The sequence below is a fragment of the Heloderma suspectum genome, chromosome 7 (genome assembly GCF_057233095.1).
Source record: "Heloderma suspectum isolate Gila_16-S chromosome 7, 16-S_ref, whole genome shotgun sequence".
Classification (NCBI taxonomy): Eukaryota; Metazoa; Chordata; class Lepidosauria; order Squamata; family Helodermatidae; genus Heloderma; species Heloderma suspectum.
In genome coordinates this window covers 26,136,809-26,152,464 of record NC_139464.1, presented here as the reverse complement: position 1 = coordinate 26,152,464, position 15,656 = coordinate 26,136,809, and the positions used below count along the sequence as shown (strand labels likewise).

Genomic DNA, 15,656 nt, shown 5'->3' with positions numbered 1-15,656 from the left:
TTTCTTTTGGTGGGAAGACATATTTGAAAGGGAATGTATAAACCTGATTATTTTCTACGTGATTCTGATATGTGAATGTAATAAGCTTGAGGAGTTATGCACATACGTGCTTCCAATTTCCCTGCTAATTGAGGATATTTCCAGATGAGGCCTTTGTTGTGCAATCACACTGCCTCGTTCACAGAATTTTACAGGGGGTCCTCCAGACATCGCAGTCTTCCATTTGTAGCTCTCCCATGTAGAAACCAGAAAACCAGAAACCAGAAACCATGTAGGGACCAGAAAAAATCTATAAAGGTTAGAAGGAATAGCTGCATAGTGCTTTTTCATTCATTTCATTTATTATATTTCTATACCGCCCCATAGCTGAAGCTCTCTGGGCAATTCACAAAAATTTAAAACCATTAAACTACATTATATAAAGTATAAAAACCATTCACATAGGACATAAAACAGATGTCAGGGTGGACACTGAGCCCATAGAACCTCAGAGCAGTTCTGATTCTGAGGAGGAACAGCCGTCCGTGGGAGAGGAGCGCGCTCATCCCTCCCAGGCCCTGCAGCTGGCAGAGATTCCTCCTGCCGGCATTCCAGAGATAGATAGCGGTCCTGGGTGTGAAAAAGCGTGGGAGGAGGGCTGGCTGGATGCTCGATGCAGACGCAAAGAGCGATGAGCTATGGAGGGCGCGGAAAAGAGGCGTAGCACCCATTTGGCGCGCAAGCAACGGTCGCGTCCAGAGGACCCAAGGGAAAGGGGGAGGGACTCTCCCTAGTCCATAAGTTCAGGGTCTGCAAGTGATTCTCGTTCAAACGGGGACCAACTGTTTCCAACCCGGGACATAGATTACTCTGCTGTTCATAGCTTAGTCGCTGGTGATAGAGTTATTAAGTTGTAAAAGAAATAAAGCCTTGAAAAGAATCCTTTGTCTGTGTCTGGAGTTGGCTACTGGAGTAGACTGAAAGAGGCCGGCTAGGGCCCCCTGACAACAGATAGCATAAACAACAACAACAACATGTGTCTAAAGCCATTTAAAAGAATCAGCCAGAGACAATCCAGGACCTAGGGATGGCAGAGAATTCCACCACAGATCTCAGTGAGGCCGAATGCCAGTGCATTCAGCCCCCCGAAATCTGTGGCAGAACAGCCTGCCCCCCCGCCCCCCCGCGGATCCCCCCCCGGAACGAGACTTACCTGGGGTGGATCTTCCGGGCGGCGGTGGCTCTGGCGGCGGCGGCAGCTGGTCTTTCGACCGGCTGCCACTGCCATTTGCAGTTTTGTTGCTTTGGGGTTTTTTTTTTTTACAAGACGTGATAGGCTACGTAAAGACTTATGTAGCCTATCACGTCTGGCTTTTAAAAAAAAAACACCCAAAAGTGTACGCAAATGGCGGCGGATATGGCCGCCGCCATTTGCGTTCCTTATTTTTGCTGTCTTAGTCTACGTAAATATTTACGTAGACTAAGACAGCCAAAAATAAGGAACGCAAATGGCGGCGGCCATAGCCGCCGCCATTTGTGTACATGCGGTTTTTTTGTTTTTTTTTAAGCCAGACGTGATAGGCTACATAAGTCTTTATGTAGCCTGTCATGGCTGACTACAGGGACACAAATGGCGGCAGCTATGGCCGCCGCCATTTGCATCCCTGCTAGCCAGCGGCCGGATGTCTGGCTGCTTGTGGAGCCGGCCGGTGGCTCCGCAGAATCCCCGCGGAGCAGAGCCGGCCGGCCAGGATTACGGGGGGGGGGGAGGCACAGAGTGCCTCTCCCCCAAGCGAGGATTCCGGGGGGAGGGATGGGGCGCCTCCCCCCCCCAGTGGAACCCGGCGGAGCCAGGTAAGGGGACTTTCGTACATCCCTACCAGGACCTGATCAAAAAGAGTCGTTATATGCTGCCAAATGCCTGAGAGAAGAGGGCAGTTTTAACCTGGTGCCAAAAAGATGACAATGTTGGCACCAGGCAGGCCTCTCCCTTGTTGCCGCCCTCAAAGCCTCCATCGGAGAAGGCACTCAGTGGAGGGCCTTGGATGCAGATCGTAGTGTATGGGTTGGTTCATGCCAGGAGAGGGGTTCCATCAGGTACTGTGGTCCCAAGCCATGTAAGGCCTTTTTACTGGTAGCACTAGGAGCCCTCCATCTGGAAACAACGTATCTCCATCTATCTTGCCCAGGTGGACAAAATCTTACAGGTTTCTTCTACATCAGGGGTGTAGAATCTCTTTCGGCCTGAATTCCATTTTGGAGAAGCTTTCAGGGGCTGCATGCCAGTGGTGGGTTGGGCCGAAGACAAAAGGGGCAGAGTCAAAGGAAAAGGGGTAGGGCCAAAATAAATATAATCTAACATATTGTAATTTAAAGCTCTTACTGCCAGTAACTGAGACTTAGAAGAGGCATTTCAACCTTCGCTGAGCCGTGATAGGCTACATAAATATTTACATAACCTATCACAGCAAAGAGTGGGGATGCAAATGCGGATGCACCCGGCTGGCGGCTCCGTGGAGTTGCTGTGGAGTGGAGCCGGCCGGGGAGGATTCCGGGGGGAGGGGCAGAGCGCCTCCCCCCCCACTGCGGATGCCACTTACGAAACAGGTAAGTGATTTCACACATCCCTACAATTAAGCAATCAAGCGCAATCTTAAGGCTCCGATGAATTGCCTTAGGAAGTAACTACTTCACAGCTTCGTTATAGAGATTGTGCGGGTTACAATGGGGGCTGGTTTCTGTCTTTGTGTTTACTGCTGTCTTTCCTACAACGAACCCATTACTGTCTCCTCAGAAGTAACTCCTATTGTGGCCAGTGAGGTCCTGTGGGTTAAAATGGGGGCTCTTTCCCAGCACAAACAGACATGTATCTGCTCGGAAGTAACTCCCATTGTGCCTCTAATGAGGCTTGCTCCTGAAATGCAGGTGCATCTGGACTTTCAGGGGAAAGGAGAAGGGGGGAGAGAGGGGGGGAAACCTCTCTTATTGGTTGAGCAGCCCCTGCCAGTCAGATGATGTTCACTCCAACCCCCACCAGGGAGTATGTTCTGTGAAGCGATTTTTACTCGTCCGGAGAATCTGCTCATGGAACCCTGCTCACAGCTAAGCTGATTCCTTTTTGAAAATCTGATACTCCTCCATTAGCTTCTCCTTCCTTTGTTGTGGAAACACAGCCTAGGATAAATACTTCGGGTCAAGCAAATGTATCTGAATGTGCTTACTGTGGATCATTTATACAGGCTGCAGCAGAATTGGTATTTCCTTGGCATAGAATGTGGATACCATGGCCCAAATTACATAGGATGTGTGTTTGTGTGTGCTAGTGCATGTGTGTGTGTGAGACAGAGTGTCCATGCATGCTCAAGATATGCGTTCTCTGACCACTGTTTCTCTGACTGTCCTCTGTTGCATCTGTCTCTTCTGCCTTACTTCTGTATCCTCCTTTCTATCTCTTCTGTTGATGTACTTTCTTTAGTTCTCTCTCAGCCTCTCCATTCTCTTACATTTTTTCCCATCCTATATCCCAGGGGAGCTGGAGAAGCAACATGGGGCAAGGAATCTGTCCTTAAGGAGCAATGGGGCTCAGATGGAAATGCAGTCCAAGCAAGGATCTCCAACAGGTTAGAGGTTTCCCTGGGTTCTTCGCTTCCTACCCAGAAGCTTAGTTAATTCTATTACACTGGAGGGGGGGGGGGGCTAAACTGCATGCTATGTTAAATGCATAGCATGGAGTTGATTCTCCCTTTTTTATTTTACTGTAAAAGTGCAGGCGCCGATCTGAACCAGGACCATCATGGCTGGGTAGGGGAGGTTAAACTTTCCCATCGTGCCACTTTCTCCCCCATAATCCCCCGCCCTCAGCATGGGGCTAAAGGTGTGTGTTCAGGGGAAACAAACCTCCATTGGTGTAGGAGAGTTGGGTAGTAGGAACAACAAGGGATAAATGCCTTCAGTCACTTTGAGGAGTAATCCTATAGAATCAATCCTTGAAACATTCCAAAGCAGAACCTGCTGGGTACTTCTGTTGTTGTTGTTAAAGAGTTCTTGTATTTTCCAAAGAACATATTCCATGGGGTCATACTTTCAATCTAACCCCTGCCACACCCTTCCCCACACCCTGCAGCTTTCCATGTCTGAAACCTTCAGAAAGCTCTGACAGAAAGCATGTATTTCTTCACTGAGGAAAGGGTCTGTTTTATTTTCAAAGGCAAAGATTTGGGAGAGAAGGTCCCGGATAACACAGTGGAGGTAAGTAGAATGCACAGCAGCTGAGGTAAGTAATTCTCCCTCAGTTCAGCTCTTCTTACATTCTCTGTTGTTTCTTTTCTCAGGTTTTAATCAATGCCTCCCCAGCCAGACTGACAATTTTACCAATTTCCAGAGATACAATAAAAAGTTACTGCTAGGATGGGTAATACAACTTTCAAATCCAGATTAAACTTCAAAGCATTTTTTTCAAGCCGTTTCTATAACTGTTAACACATCCTTCATGGAGCGAGCGCCCGAACTCTGGAGACTAACCTGCTCCTTCCTCATCCCTACCCCAACACACTTTCAGGAGAAATCAGAGACGCAGCTGAGATGAGCTTCCTGGGCAGATCACCACCATTGCAGAACCCCTTGCTAAAACTCACCGCTATGATCTCTCCCCTCATAGGCTTTTCCGCCCTAGACACTGGTACCTCTGTCAAGGCTTTGAACATATTCATTGGGACTCTTCCTGGGTTGGGAGCTTAGGCCAAACATTTCCCAATGTGGGGAGGGTTGTTGGGGGAATTTTATGGCCTGTCTTTATTTGGGAGACGACTCCCTTGGAAGAGTCCCTCTGTGGATCCCAGCTCACTGAGAAAACTCTCATCTGGGAGAGACCTCCAGAATACTCCATTTGCCCTGGCTTTGACCTTTCCCAAAAGCCTCTTTCACCCAACAGATACCTCCCATGTCCATCTCCCTGCAGGTGTTGCTTCCCATGGGGTCAAGAGCAGCAGTTCTCCACCAACATCCATTTTCTCAAACAAACTCCATTCCAAGACTGGCGCCCAGGTCCTCCATCACCTCTTTTCTCGATTGCCGCTGTCCTCTGCAGCTTTTTGTTCCACAGCCTGTGAGGAAGTCCACCCACCACAAGCATGCTTGTTCCTCAGTCCTTGCCCATGATGAACTGGCTTTGTAAAAGTGAACTCATTATCCTGACTACCTCCCTGCTAACGGGGAGGATGGATAGGCATTTCCTTGGCCTCATTCATCCACACCTTCTGGGCCTGCGCAGGCATTTCTTCATGAAGGGATTTTTTTTCACTTCAGGGATGTAGAATTCTGAGGAGGCAGTTCACAAATAGCTGTGCCTGGAGGGAATTCCGGAATCAAGGAGACAGGACCCCACATCTGTCATTAGTCCTCCATGGAAGAGACCCTTCTCTTTCCATTCCCCCCTACTCTCCTCTGCCCAGCCCCAGCCCCAGCCCCACACCCTTCTGAAACTCTTTGTTTATAGGAGTTTTGTCCATTGTCCCCAAGATTATCCCCCCTTCCATAATGAACTCCATTCCATCTTAGTTTCTGTTTTCTATCTGAGATTGGGAAACCCTCTGAACTTTCTCATTGAAGACACTTCATGCCCTTCTTCCTCCCCTCTCCCTCCTCAGCAGATGCAAGCATCTCTATTTTCTCTGAGATTACCTGATCTGCCACCATTTCATCAGATTATTTTTTTATCATTGTACAAGCTGGATGGGTCCTTTTTTCTTTTCCTTTTTTGGTGTATGTAAAATCATTTCCTTTCACTTGCAAACCATCAAGTGGATCAGAGCGAGCTGCAAGTTTGCTGAAATATGTCAGATTTCTGTTTGAGTTTTTTTTTTCCTTTTTAATTTTCTCCTTTTGTAAACAGATTAGTGAGTCATGCGCGCACCTTCCTGCTCAGAAAGACAGGAGCTGGGAAGAGCTCGAGTCTTTCTTTGAGCTTCAGCAAAACTCATTTCCCCCTCCCCGCAAAGCTGTGCAACCTCAATTATCCCCCCCCCCCTTGTTGGCCTGTGGATTCCTTGGAGCGCCAGTCATAGAGCACAGCTCCATTGAAAAGGGAATTGTATAACTGTAAAGCAAGAAATAAGAAAGTCTTTATCTCCCAATTGCTTTCCTTCTAAGTAAAAGACAACGGGGGGGGGGGGGGCTAACTGGAAAGAACAACCCAAACAATAAAGCTGGTCTTGTCAGTGTGAGGGGCAGTGGGCCCAGGCCATCAGCTGCCTACATCTTGTCAAATTAAAATGTCTCTCTGCCCTGCCCTAAGTGCCACTATCTGGCTGCATTTGCTTGATCTGGATAGTTGAGGTTGTGCTGTATGTGGAAACAGCATTGCTGCCTTTGCTAAAATGGGCTTCTTTTTATGTCTAGAAGGAACGTTCAGGGGCAGTGCCTGTGGGAGTGGTGGGGAAAGCTGTTTGGCAGGAGAAGTCTTTTGGTGGGGGTTGGGGAGGTGAAGATTTACAGGGTGATGTCAACGGTGGGCCGTGGCTTATGGGGACGAATGGTGGATGGAGGGTGGTCGGGTGAAGGGCAGCCCGCAGTAGCAGCTGGGAAGAAGTCTTGTAACATTTGATGCTTCTTTGACTGTTTCTAAACTAGGTGTCAATTCACAACAGGCTTCAAACGTACCAGCACAACTCTGTCCCGGGGCTCGAGAGTGGAATGCAGCCCAGCACGCTTCCTAATATGCCGCGGGAGAGGCTGGAGACAGCATTGGTGCCCTCTTACCCTGCCTCGGCAGGGACCCTTGTACAGTGCCAGCAGATTGTCAAAGTGATAGTCTTGGACAAGCCGTGCCTCGCTCGTATGGAGCCGGCCCTCAACCAGACTCTGACGCGCTACGTGTCCTCTGACTCCTGCAGCTCCACGCCCTTGCACAGGCTAGGCAGTGGGCTCCAAGGGACCCCGGTGAAAATCATCCATCAGCCCCCGCTTCCGCCTCCGCCGCCCCCCTACAACCACCCACATCAGACCTGTCCCCCCAGCTCCCTGCTCCAGAGGCGCAGATACTCCAGCGGCTCACGCAGTCTAGTGTAGCAGCCCCACCAGCACTGGCCAAACACAGCACAGACTCACCCCGGGACCCTTTTCTGCCTTCAAAGAAAAATCTAGTTTGTGATTTATTTTTTAGTAAAACTAAACAAAAAGGAGAGGGAAGGAGTGAGAGAGGGAGAGAAAGGCAAAAACCTAGCCAAAAAAAATAATAATAAATGTATAGCATGTGCAACGAGCATACCTAACTCCTTATCACCTCTCCAGAAATGATTCCATTTGTGAGGAGCCTCACCTGCGGAAACTGGCTGAGAGCTTCGGAAGACGATTCTTGCCCAACCTTCCACCCTTTTAGCTGCACAGATGCACCTTCCTTCCTCCTGACATGCACAGTAGTGTTCTGCTGCCCTGCTTCTGATGAGCTTGACCGTCCTCGGCTTCCTTGGCTTTCTGTCTTCAGTGCCCTCTCTTTCGGTCTCTCTTTCTTTAGCTCTGAAGCTTCCCTGTTTTCTCACCATTACCAAATTTCACAGGTTTCTGACCAAAACAGACTTGACTTACCTTTCGGGGGCATTGACTTTGGCAGTCCACCTTGTTGGGGAAAAGGAGCCCTTGCCGCCACCGATACAGCTTGCTAAGTTGGAGCCAGAAACGTGTGCCCCTCCATCACGCTCGCTTTCTTCTCATTGCCTTTTGGAGCGCCATGTTCTCTCACAGCAAGCTGCCTGGGAGAGAAAGAGAACGCAGAAGACGGAGAGCGCTCCTCTCCACCCCGTGCTGCAGTTGAACACAAAGACAAGCCTCACTTTGGGCATCAAAAATCTTCTGCACTGTAATGAGAAAGCTTTGCTGGACACCAGCAGAAATGCACTACTTGTAAATACACACCTTTGTGGTTGAATGTGTTTAGATCCTGCCCACTAACAGAAGAACCAGCCCATTCTGGGGAAGTTGGGGTAAAGGTAGAGATTGGATCTAGAAATCTTCCTGGCATGGCCACTTACTTAAATGACAATACAGAAAGTGTATCCCTTTCTTGTATTTTTAATTTAGAGTGCAATCCTAGGCATGTTTAAACAGAAAGAAGTCCTACAACTCCCAGCATTTCCCAGCCAGCCATGGCTGGCTGAGGAATGCTTGGAGTTGTAGGACTTTTCTCTGTTTAAACATGCCTAGGATTGCATCCTTAGTTATCTACTTTTATTTCTGCCCTGCTGATCAGCCTGTCCCGGGCCCACAAGACAGCTCACCAAACAGAATTGGGCTCGATTTGACAAAAGGGAGGATGTTCCCAGCCCTTGGAAACTCCCTCCGTTATCCCCTTGGCTAACACTTCTGCTTCCTTCACACAGAACCTGAATCTTTCATGCACAAACAATTTTTGGGACCCCAAATAAACTTTGGGCTGCCAGGAGTGTACACATATTAAAATGAGGTCCAGGCTCTCTTCTCTGCATTCACATTCCCTACGGCCTCCCTCTTTACATTCTAAGCTGGTTGTACTAAATAGTTTCTCAGAGGTTGATTTAGAGACATTGTCTGGAGTCAGCAACATATGTTTACATAGGCATGGAAACAAACCACCTTGGGTCAAGTTGAATTTCTGACCTTAGCATTTGCAAGAGGATGAAATGAAATGTTCTTTGTCAAGATGAAAGCTAAGGGAGGCAACAAGCACCTCGTTATCTAATTTTTTATTTTTTGCTTTTATGAACACAAGGAAATGAGATATATTGAAGTGAATTAAGGGGTTGTTGCCTGAGTGTAACCAATTGTGTAAGCACAAGCCCATAACACGCCAGGCTGATTCCTCCTCACTTCCTGTTTCCTTCCTTCTTTCTCTTCAACATAGCCCCAAAATGGCCGGGTGGGTGGGGCCTTCGAGGAGGAGATGCAAGCAGTGCTCAGCTCCTCGGTCTTATCAGAGATGCTGATGTGCAGAGCGATGGTATTAAAATGGACTATGGCTGTATTTTTAGAGAAAAAATCTATCTTCCCCATGCATGAGGGAGGAACAGTATTAATTAGCTTAAGGGCTTTGCTCTTGCTCACCCTATCTCCCCATGAGGCCTAAGAAGATCAACTACAGTATTTGGAAATAGGGCAGCAGAAGTTTTAAGTCCCTTATTTGTTTATTTTAAAGAAGTGTGTGGGGTGTGTGTGTGTGTGTGTGTGTGTGTGAGAGAGAGAGAGAGAGAGAGAGGGCTTTTTGCTTTTCATGTGAGGCAGAGACACAGGAGTCAGCTGGTGTTGAAGCAACACCCTTATTGCCTTGCACTGGCCTGCCCAGGGCCTGCTATGGTGGAGAGGCACTGGTGTAGATTTATCACATCAGCTAGCACTGAGATAGATGCAGGGAGTCTTGAAGTGTTTCCAGATGACGTTTTTATTGTGGAATCCTATTGCCTCATTCATGGAATTGTATGGGGGATCTAATCGTTGTCATCTTCCATTTATAACCCTCCCACTGTCCTCCACTGCTTCTTCTGCCTTTTTTTTTCCTCACAGAAAATCCATCGAGGAGGGAAAGACACAATAGCTGCACAATGTCTTTTGATGGGTAGCGCTAGGAGCACCCCTTACCTCAGGTGGTTAATAGCGGCACCTCTGCCATTCTGGGCCTTTGTGTTGGCCTTTGTTTCAGCAGGACATTAGGCACATGAGCAAGGCCCAGGGAATAAGGCAAGGTTTTCCATATCGGTTTTTGTGTCTCACTGAGTGTTTAGAGCATCTTTAAAATGGCCAGTGTACAGCTTTGATCACCAAAAGGGGGCAGGGGTTGGGGTAGAGAAGCTTGCAACACATTTCATACATGTGCGTGGAAGCACACACACTCATACACACTGTGAAACACCCCCCCCCCCACAGTTTCAGATGTTTTTTGCGGGGTGTGGGTGGGCATGTAGACAGGGCAAAACTGGAGGCGATGTGCAATCTAATCTCTCTCCCCTCATGGCAAGCACTTTGCCAAGAGGGGCAGAATTTGCCATTTTAGGCCCCACGTCTGTACCTGGCTCTGTTGAGAGAGCTCTAGGAATCACTGGCAGTTTCTCTTTTTGGCATCTTCTGCTTTTCTGGAAGGCACACGACATGTTTCTGCACAGTGCATTAGTTAAAGCATGCATGGATGGGTGTGTTTAGATAAATAAATTAGATTTTACTTGACATTTAACACAAAGTGGCAACAGAAACCTTAAAGTGTTTGATGAAACAATTGTTTTATAGATGAAATATTTATGGGAGTGTATAAGTTCCTAGAAGAGTGAGAGATCAGGGTGATTAATAATAGATTTAGGATTATGTGGAAGTATTCATCATGGGAAGTTGTTTTGCCTGAGATGGTGATCTCTTCTCTCCCTCATTCTGCTTGATTTCTAACATAAAAGGTGTTGGGGCTCAAGAATGCCTGTATATCAGAGCCTCAAATCTGGACTCTTTCTCTCCTATCCCAGCTTGTGGCACTTCGCTTAACTGATCGCTTGGCACTATATTTATTAAGATGAGTGAATGGCTTGGATCTTTCTGAGCCTTTTTGGAGAATTCTCAGAAAAAAACTCAGGCTTGTCCTGAGAATTCTCCAAAGCTAGGAAAGACCCAAGGGGGAGCTCCTCCATCTAGGGGAGCTCCTCCATCATCACCAGCCCTATCTGCAAGTTTTGTGTCACCCTCCCTTTCCCAAGCAGAAAAGTTTCAGGTGGCAGGGAGGAGGAAGAAGGGGAAAGCATTTCCAAAAGTCACGTTTCTAGCTCTTTGCAATGAAGGTTTCTGAGCATGCTCAAATCCTCCAGGGTTCAAGGGGATCCTGGGAATTGTAGTGTGTGTGTGTGTGTGTGTGTGTGTGTGTGTATATATATATATATATATATATATATATATTTCCTCCTTGATGACCAAAGGACGTCACTTGTGGCAGTTTACATCTGCAGGAACAGCTTAGAATGCTGGAACAAGTTTGAAGCAGACTTTGGCTTTAGCCTTAGATGCTGTTTTCCTTTGTTCTCTGCTGTGCCAAGTTCATAAGGATGGGAAAGGATGGGAGGAGGAAACTGACTGGTGAGAGAGCTGGTACCGAAGATTACGAGCCAAGGCAAAGGTTAGGAGCCAAGGCTAGGGGATTTCTGAGCTGGGTGAGTACCTTCCCAATCCCCTCTCCTGAAAATAGTCTCCATTCCGGCTGTTCTATCATCATTATTATTCACACATTTGTAGACCATTTATTGCCTCCATTTACAAGGGTCTGCAGTTAACATCTCTGCAATGCTAGGAATCTTTTCTTCATGGAATGCTAGGACACTAGAGCCCTCCTGCTTGTCTGTAGGGCTAAACTGGGTAGGAGGACATGGGCATGCACAGAAGCCCTGCTCCCAATGTGTCCATCTGCCCAGCTTCTGTCTAGACCTTTGTGTGTTGAGCATGAAGGTCTGAAGAGGAGTCTGTAAGCGTATTCAGCTGAATGTGCTTACGGAGTTCCTGTGATTGTGAACCCTAATAACTTATAAGGCAGTTCACAATGACTGGAACTTGGTAACTATTTGAGTTTGGAGGACTGGAGCCATAATGTCAGTGCTCATGATCCTAAGAATTATGAATAAACATGTGGAGTATTTAAGTATTTAAATACGCTTTAAGTATTTAATAGGGCTGTGCACCGCTTCAGTCCGAAGCCCAAATATCAAGGCAAAGCAGGCTGATTCAGAGGTGCCTCATCTTGCTACGAAGCAGATCAGAACAGTACCAAGGCGCCCTGAACCAAAGCAGGTCACCTATGAGGTGCCTCAGTCCACCTTGTATATTCAGAGCTCTTCCTGAGCAGCCCAGACAGGCTGTCTCCAAAACGTATCAACTTCTTCTTTGGAAGATCTGAAGCAGCATCCGAAGCGGAGTGGGGGTTTCATGCACAGCCCGAGTATTTAAGGCTACAATTGTATATCCACTTATCTGGGAAAGATAGGATGGCACTGTAAGTAAAGAATTTATTTAGGTGGCCATCAGTTATATTCTGTTATGACTGATTGTGTTTAATGGTACTTTACAGGCAGGCCTTGAATCTTGGGCAAATCTGGATAGGCCCAGGCAGGTATAGATGTGACCAAAAAGAGAGGATGATTACCATGATATATGCTTGTGTGGGTTGGGATTTGGCTGAGCAGTTTTAGAAGCTGGACCCAACATAATTTGCTCTTGGTCAACCCAGAAACACATTTCCAATTATGCTCAATGTATTCCGTAGGAAAGCAGGACTTTCTAGGTTTCTGGAACCGCATTCAGATGTGTCCATGTTTCGGGACTGGCATATGACATATAAGCCCTCTTCATATCATATTCCATCCCCACTGACTTTACTCCCCATGCAGACAGGGCAGGTCTGTCATGAAATGGTAACCCCACACAGAGCACTGTAACCACGTTCAGCCGGACACCTTTACCACTTTGCTGCAGACCATCTCTGCCAACATGAGGGGGTGGAGCACATGTCTCCCCTTAGGACTGGATAACTCCTCAAGAGGGTATAGTTTGCTTCCATAAGCATGTCTTAGGAAAGGCATGAGATACAGTGTGAGAGGGAATCAGATATTTTTCATGACCTTCAGAGTCCTATGACCACGTTACTATTTTATGCATAGCCATAAATCCCATAGCTATTCAATCTCCTGAGGTTCTATAGCCCTGTGCTTTTGTGGGAGGGTTTTTGTTTTGTTTTTTGAAGACAGCATGGAAGTATTTAATTGAAGTCCACATTAATTAAGGCCCATGTCTAGAGGGCCACATGTGCCCAGTCAATTAGCAGAAGAGGTTTACACCAATGCCCTCCTAGATATACAACTGTACCCAGTTTGCTTCCAGACTGAGGACTTCTAGTTTGTTGTTGTTTATTCAGTCAGTTGCTTCCGACTCTTTGTGACTTCATGGACCAGCCCATGCCAGAGCTTCCTGTTGGCCATCGCCACCCCCAGCTCCCCCAAGGTCAAGTCCGTCACCTCCAGAATATCATCCATCCATCTTGCCCTTGGTCGGCCCCTCATCCTTTTGCCTTCCACTTTCCCTAGCAGCAGCATCTTCTCAAGGGTATCCTGTCTTCTCATTATGTGGCCAAAGTACTTCAGTTTTGCCTTTAATATCATTTCCTCAAGTGAGCAGCCTGGCTTGATTTCCTGGAGGATGGACTGGTTTGATCTTCTTGCAGTCCAAGGCACTCTCAGAATTTTCCTCCAGCACCACAGTTCAAAAGCATCTATCTTCCTTCACTCAGCCTTCCTTATGGTCCAGCTCTCGCAGCCATAGGTTACTACGGGGAATACCATTGCTTTAACTATGCGGACCTTTGTTGTCAGTGTGATGTCTCTGCTCTTCACTATTTTATCAAGATTTGTCATTGCTCTTCTCCCAAGAAGTAAACGTCTTCTGATTTCCTGGCTGCAGTCAGCGTCTGCAGTAATCTTTGCGCCTAGAAAGACAAACTGCCTCCACGTTTTCTCCCTCTATTTGCCAGTTATCAATCAAGCTGGTTGCCATAACCTTGGTTTTTTTGAGGTTTAACTGCAACCCAGCTTTTGCACTTTCTTCTTTCACCTTCATCATAAGGTTCCTCAGCTCCTCCTCGCTTTTCAGCCATCAAAGTGGTATCATCTGCATATCTGAGATTGTTAATGTTTCTTCCAGCAATTTTAACTCCAGCCTTGGCTTCATCAAGCCCAGCACGTCGCATGATGTGTTCTGCGTACAGGTTGAATAGGTAGGGTGAGAGTATACAACCCTGCTGTACTCCTTTCCCAATCTTAAACCAGTCCGTTGTTCCATGGTCTGTTCTTACCGTTGCTACTTGGTCGTTATACAGATTCCTCAGGATGCAGACAAGATGACTTGGTATCCCTATACCACCAAGAACTTGCTACAGTTTGTTATGATCCACACAGTCAAAGGCTTTAGAATAATCAATAAAAGAGAAATAGATGTTTTTCTGAAACTCCCTGGCTTTCTTCATTATCCAGCGGATATTGGCAATTTGGTCTCTAGTTCCTCTGCCTTTTCTAAACCCAGCTTGTACATCTGGCAATTCTCATTCCATGAATTGCTGGAGTCTACCTTGCAAGATCTTGAGCATTACCTTGCTGACATGTGAAATAGGTGCCACTGCTCGATAGTTTGAACATTCTTTGGTGCTTCCTTTTTTGGTATGGGGATATAAGTTGTTTTTTTCCAATCTGTTGGCCATTCTTGTGGTTTCCAAATTTGCTGGCATATGGCATGCATCACCTTGACAGCATCATCTTGCAAGATTTTAAACAGTTCAGCTGGGATACCGTCGTCTCCTGCTGCCTTGTTATTAGCAATGCTTCTTAAGGCCCATTCAACCTCACTCTTCAGGGTGTCTGGCTCTAGCTCACTGACCATACCGTCAATCTATCCCAGATATTATTATCCTTCCTATACAGACCTTCCGTATATTCTTGCCATCTTTTCTTGAACTCTTCTGCTTCTGTGAGGTCCTTGCCATCTTTGTTTTTGATCATACCCATTTTTGCCTGGAATTTACCTCCAATGTTCCTAATTTTCTGGAAGAGGTCTCTTGTCCTTCCTATTCTATTATCTTCTTCCGCTTCCATGCATTGCTTGTTTAAAAATAATTCCTTTTCTCTTCTGGCTAACCTCTGGAATTTTGCATTTAATTGGGCATATCTCCCCCTATCACTGTTGCCTTTTGCTTTCCTTCTTTCTTGGGCTGCTTCCAGTGTCTCAGCAGACAGCCATCTTGCCTTCTTGGTTTTCTATCTACTAAATCTAGTCCCTTAAATCTATTCTTCACCTCCACTGCATATTCATTAGGAATATTAGTGAGCTCATATCTAACTGATCTGTGGGTCTTCCCTATTCTCTTTAGTCTGATTCTAAATTGTGCAATAAGAAGTTTGTGATCTGAACTATAATCAGCTCCAGGTCTTGTTTTTACCAACTGCATAGATGTCCGCCACCTTTGGCTACAAAGGATGTAGTCAATCTGATTTCGGTGTCGACCGTCTGGTGTAGTGCTATCAGTCAAAAGGCATTGTACAGCAATTCCATCTTTCCCTCCTTAATGGATTTTCTGTGGTAAGAAAAAATACTGAAGAAGTGGTGGGAAAACATGGGAAGCTTGCAAATGGGAGACAGTGTTGTCTGGAACCCTGCAAAATTCAGTGAATGAGGCAGGGCAACTGCACAATAAGAGCCTTGACTTGGATCCAATGCCATGTGAGCAGAAGTCTTCTCATGCGATGGGATTTCAACTCATGCAGTAGGACTTCCCGCTCTTCCCTCCCTCCTGCAGACCCCTAAATCTGCTTCACAGGGTCCCCCAACCGTCTGGAGCAGATGGGAGCATGCACTGGGGGCTACAGGGGGGGAATCCATTCCGCCAGTGGTTTCTCTTCCACTGGAAGAGCAACACTATTGGATCTAACTCCTGGTCTGGAAGCATCCCCAGTCTAATCTCTAGCTTTGTGCAGTAAGAGGGATGGTAGATTAAAGCATATTAAATTGTGGTGACATTCAAGACCTGATGTGCCACTTGCTATGTGTGATGATGTTGCCCAAAGCAATTCTCAGATATCGGCGATGGTGTTTTTCCTGTGGTGAGAACAGCAGGGGACTTTCTGGTATCACGTTCAAGCAGGGAGTTT

The 15,656-nt window shown here is 46.8% G+C and overlaps 1 protein-coding gene and 1 long non-coding RNA gene across 2 annotated transcripts in view; one reads left to right on the top strand and one right to left on the bottom strand.

Moving 5' to 3' along the window:
* The window catches only part of IQSEC3 (IQ motif and Sec7 domain ArfGEF 3), a 224,071-nt gene extending 216,839 nt beyond the window's left edge, over positions 1 to 7,232 (top strand). Inside the window, exons 12-14 of the mRNA XM_084811717.1 lie at positions 3,507 to 3,599; positions 4,187 to 4,227; positions 6,607 to 7,232. Of these exons, the coding sequence (XP_084667843.1) occupies positions 3,507 to 3,599; positions 4,187 to 4,227; positions 6,607 to 7,044 (572 nt within the window). The 3' untranslated portion in view covers positions 7,045 to 7,232. The remainder of the gene's footprint in view (positions 1 to 3,506; positions 3,600 to 4,186; positions 4,228 to 6,606) is intronic.
* On the bottom strand, positions 4,155 to 9,771 carry LOC146339434 (uncharacterized). The gene is made up of 3 exons (XR_014784562.1): positions 9,583 to 9,771; positions 7,295 to 7,724; positions 4,155 to 5,324 (listed from the first exon to the last, which is right to left on the bottom strand). It is a non-coding gene; the product is annotated as an uncharacterized LOC146339434 (long non-coding RNA).
* Positions 9,772 to 15,656: the final 5,885 nt, after the last annotated feature.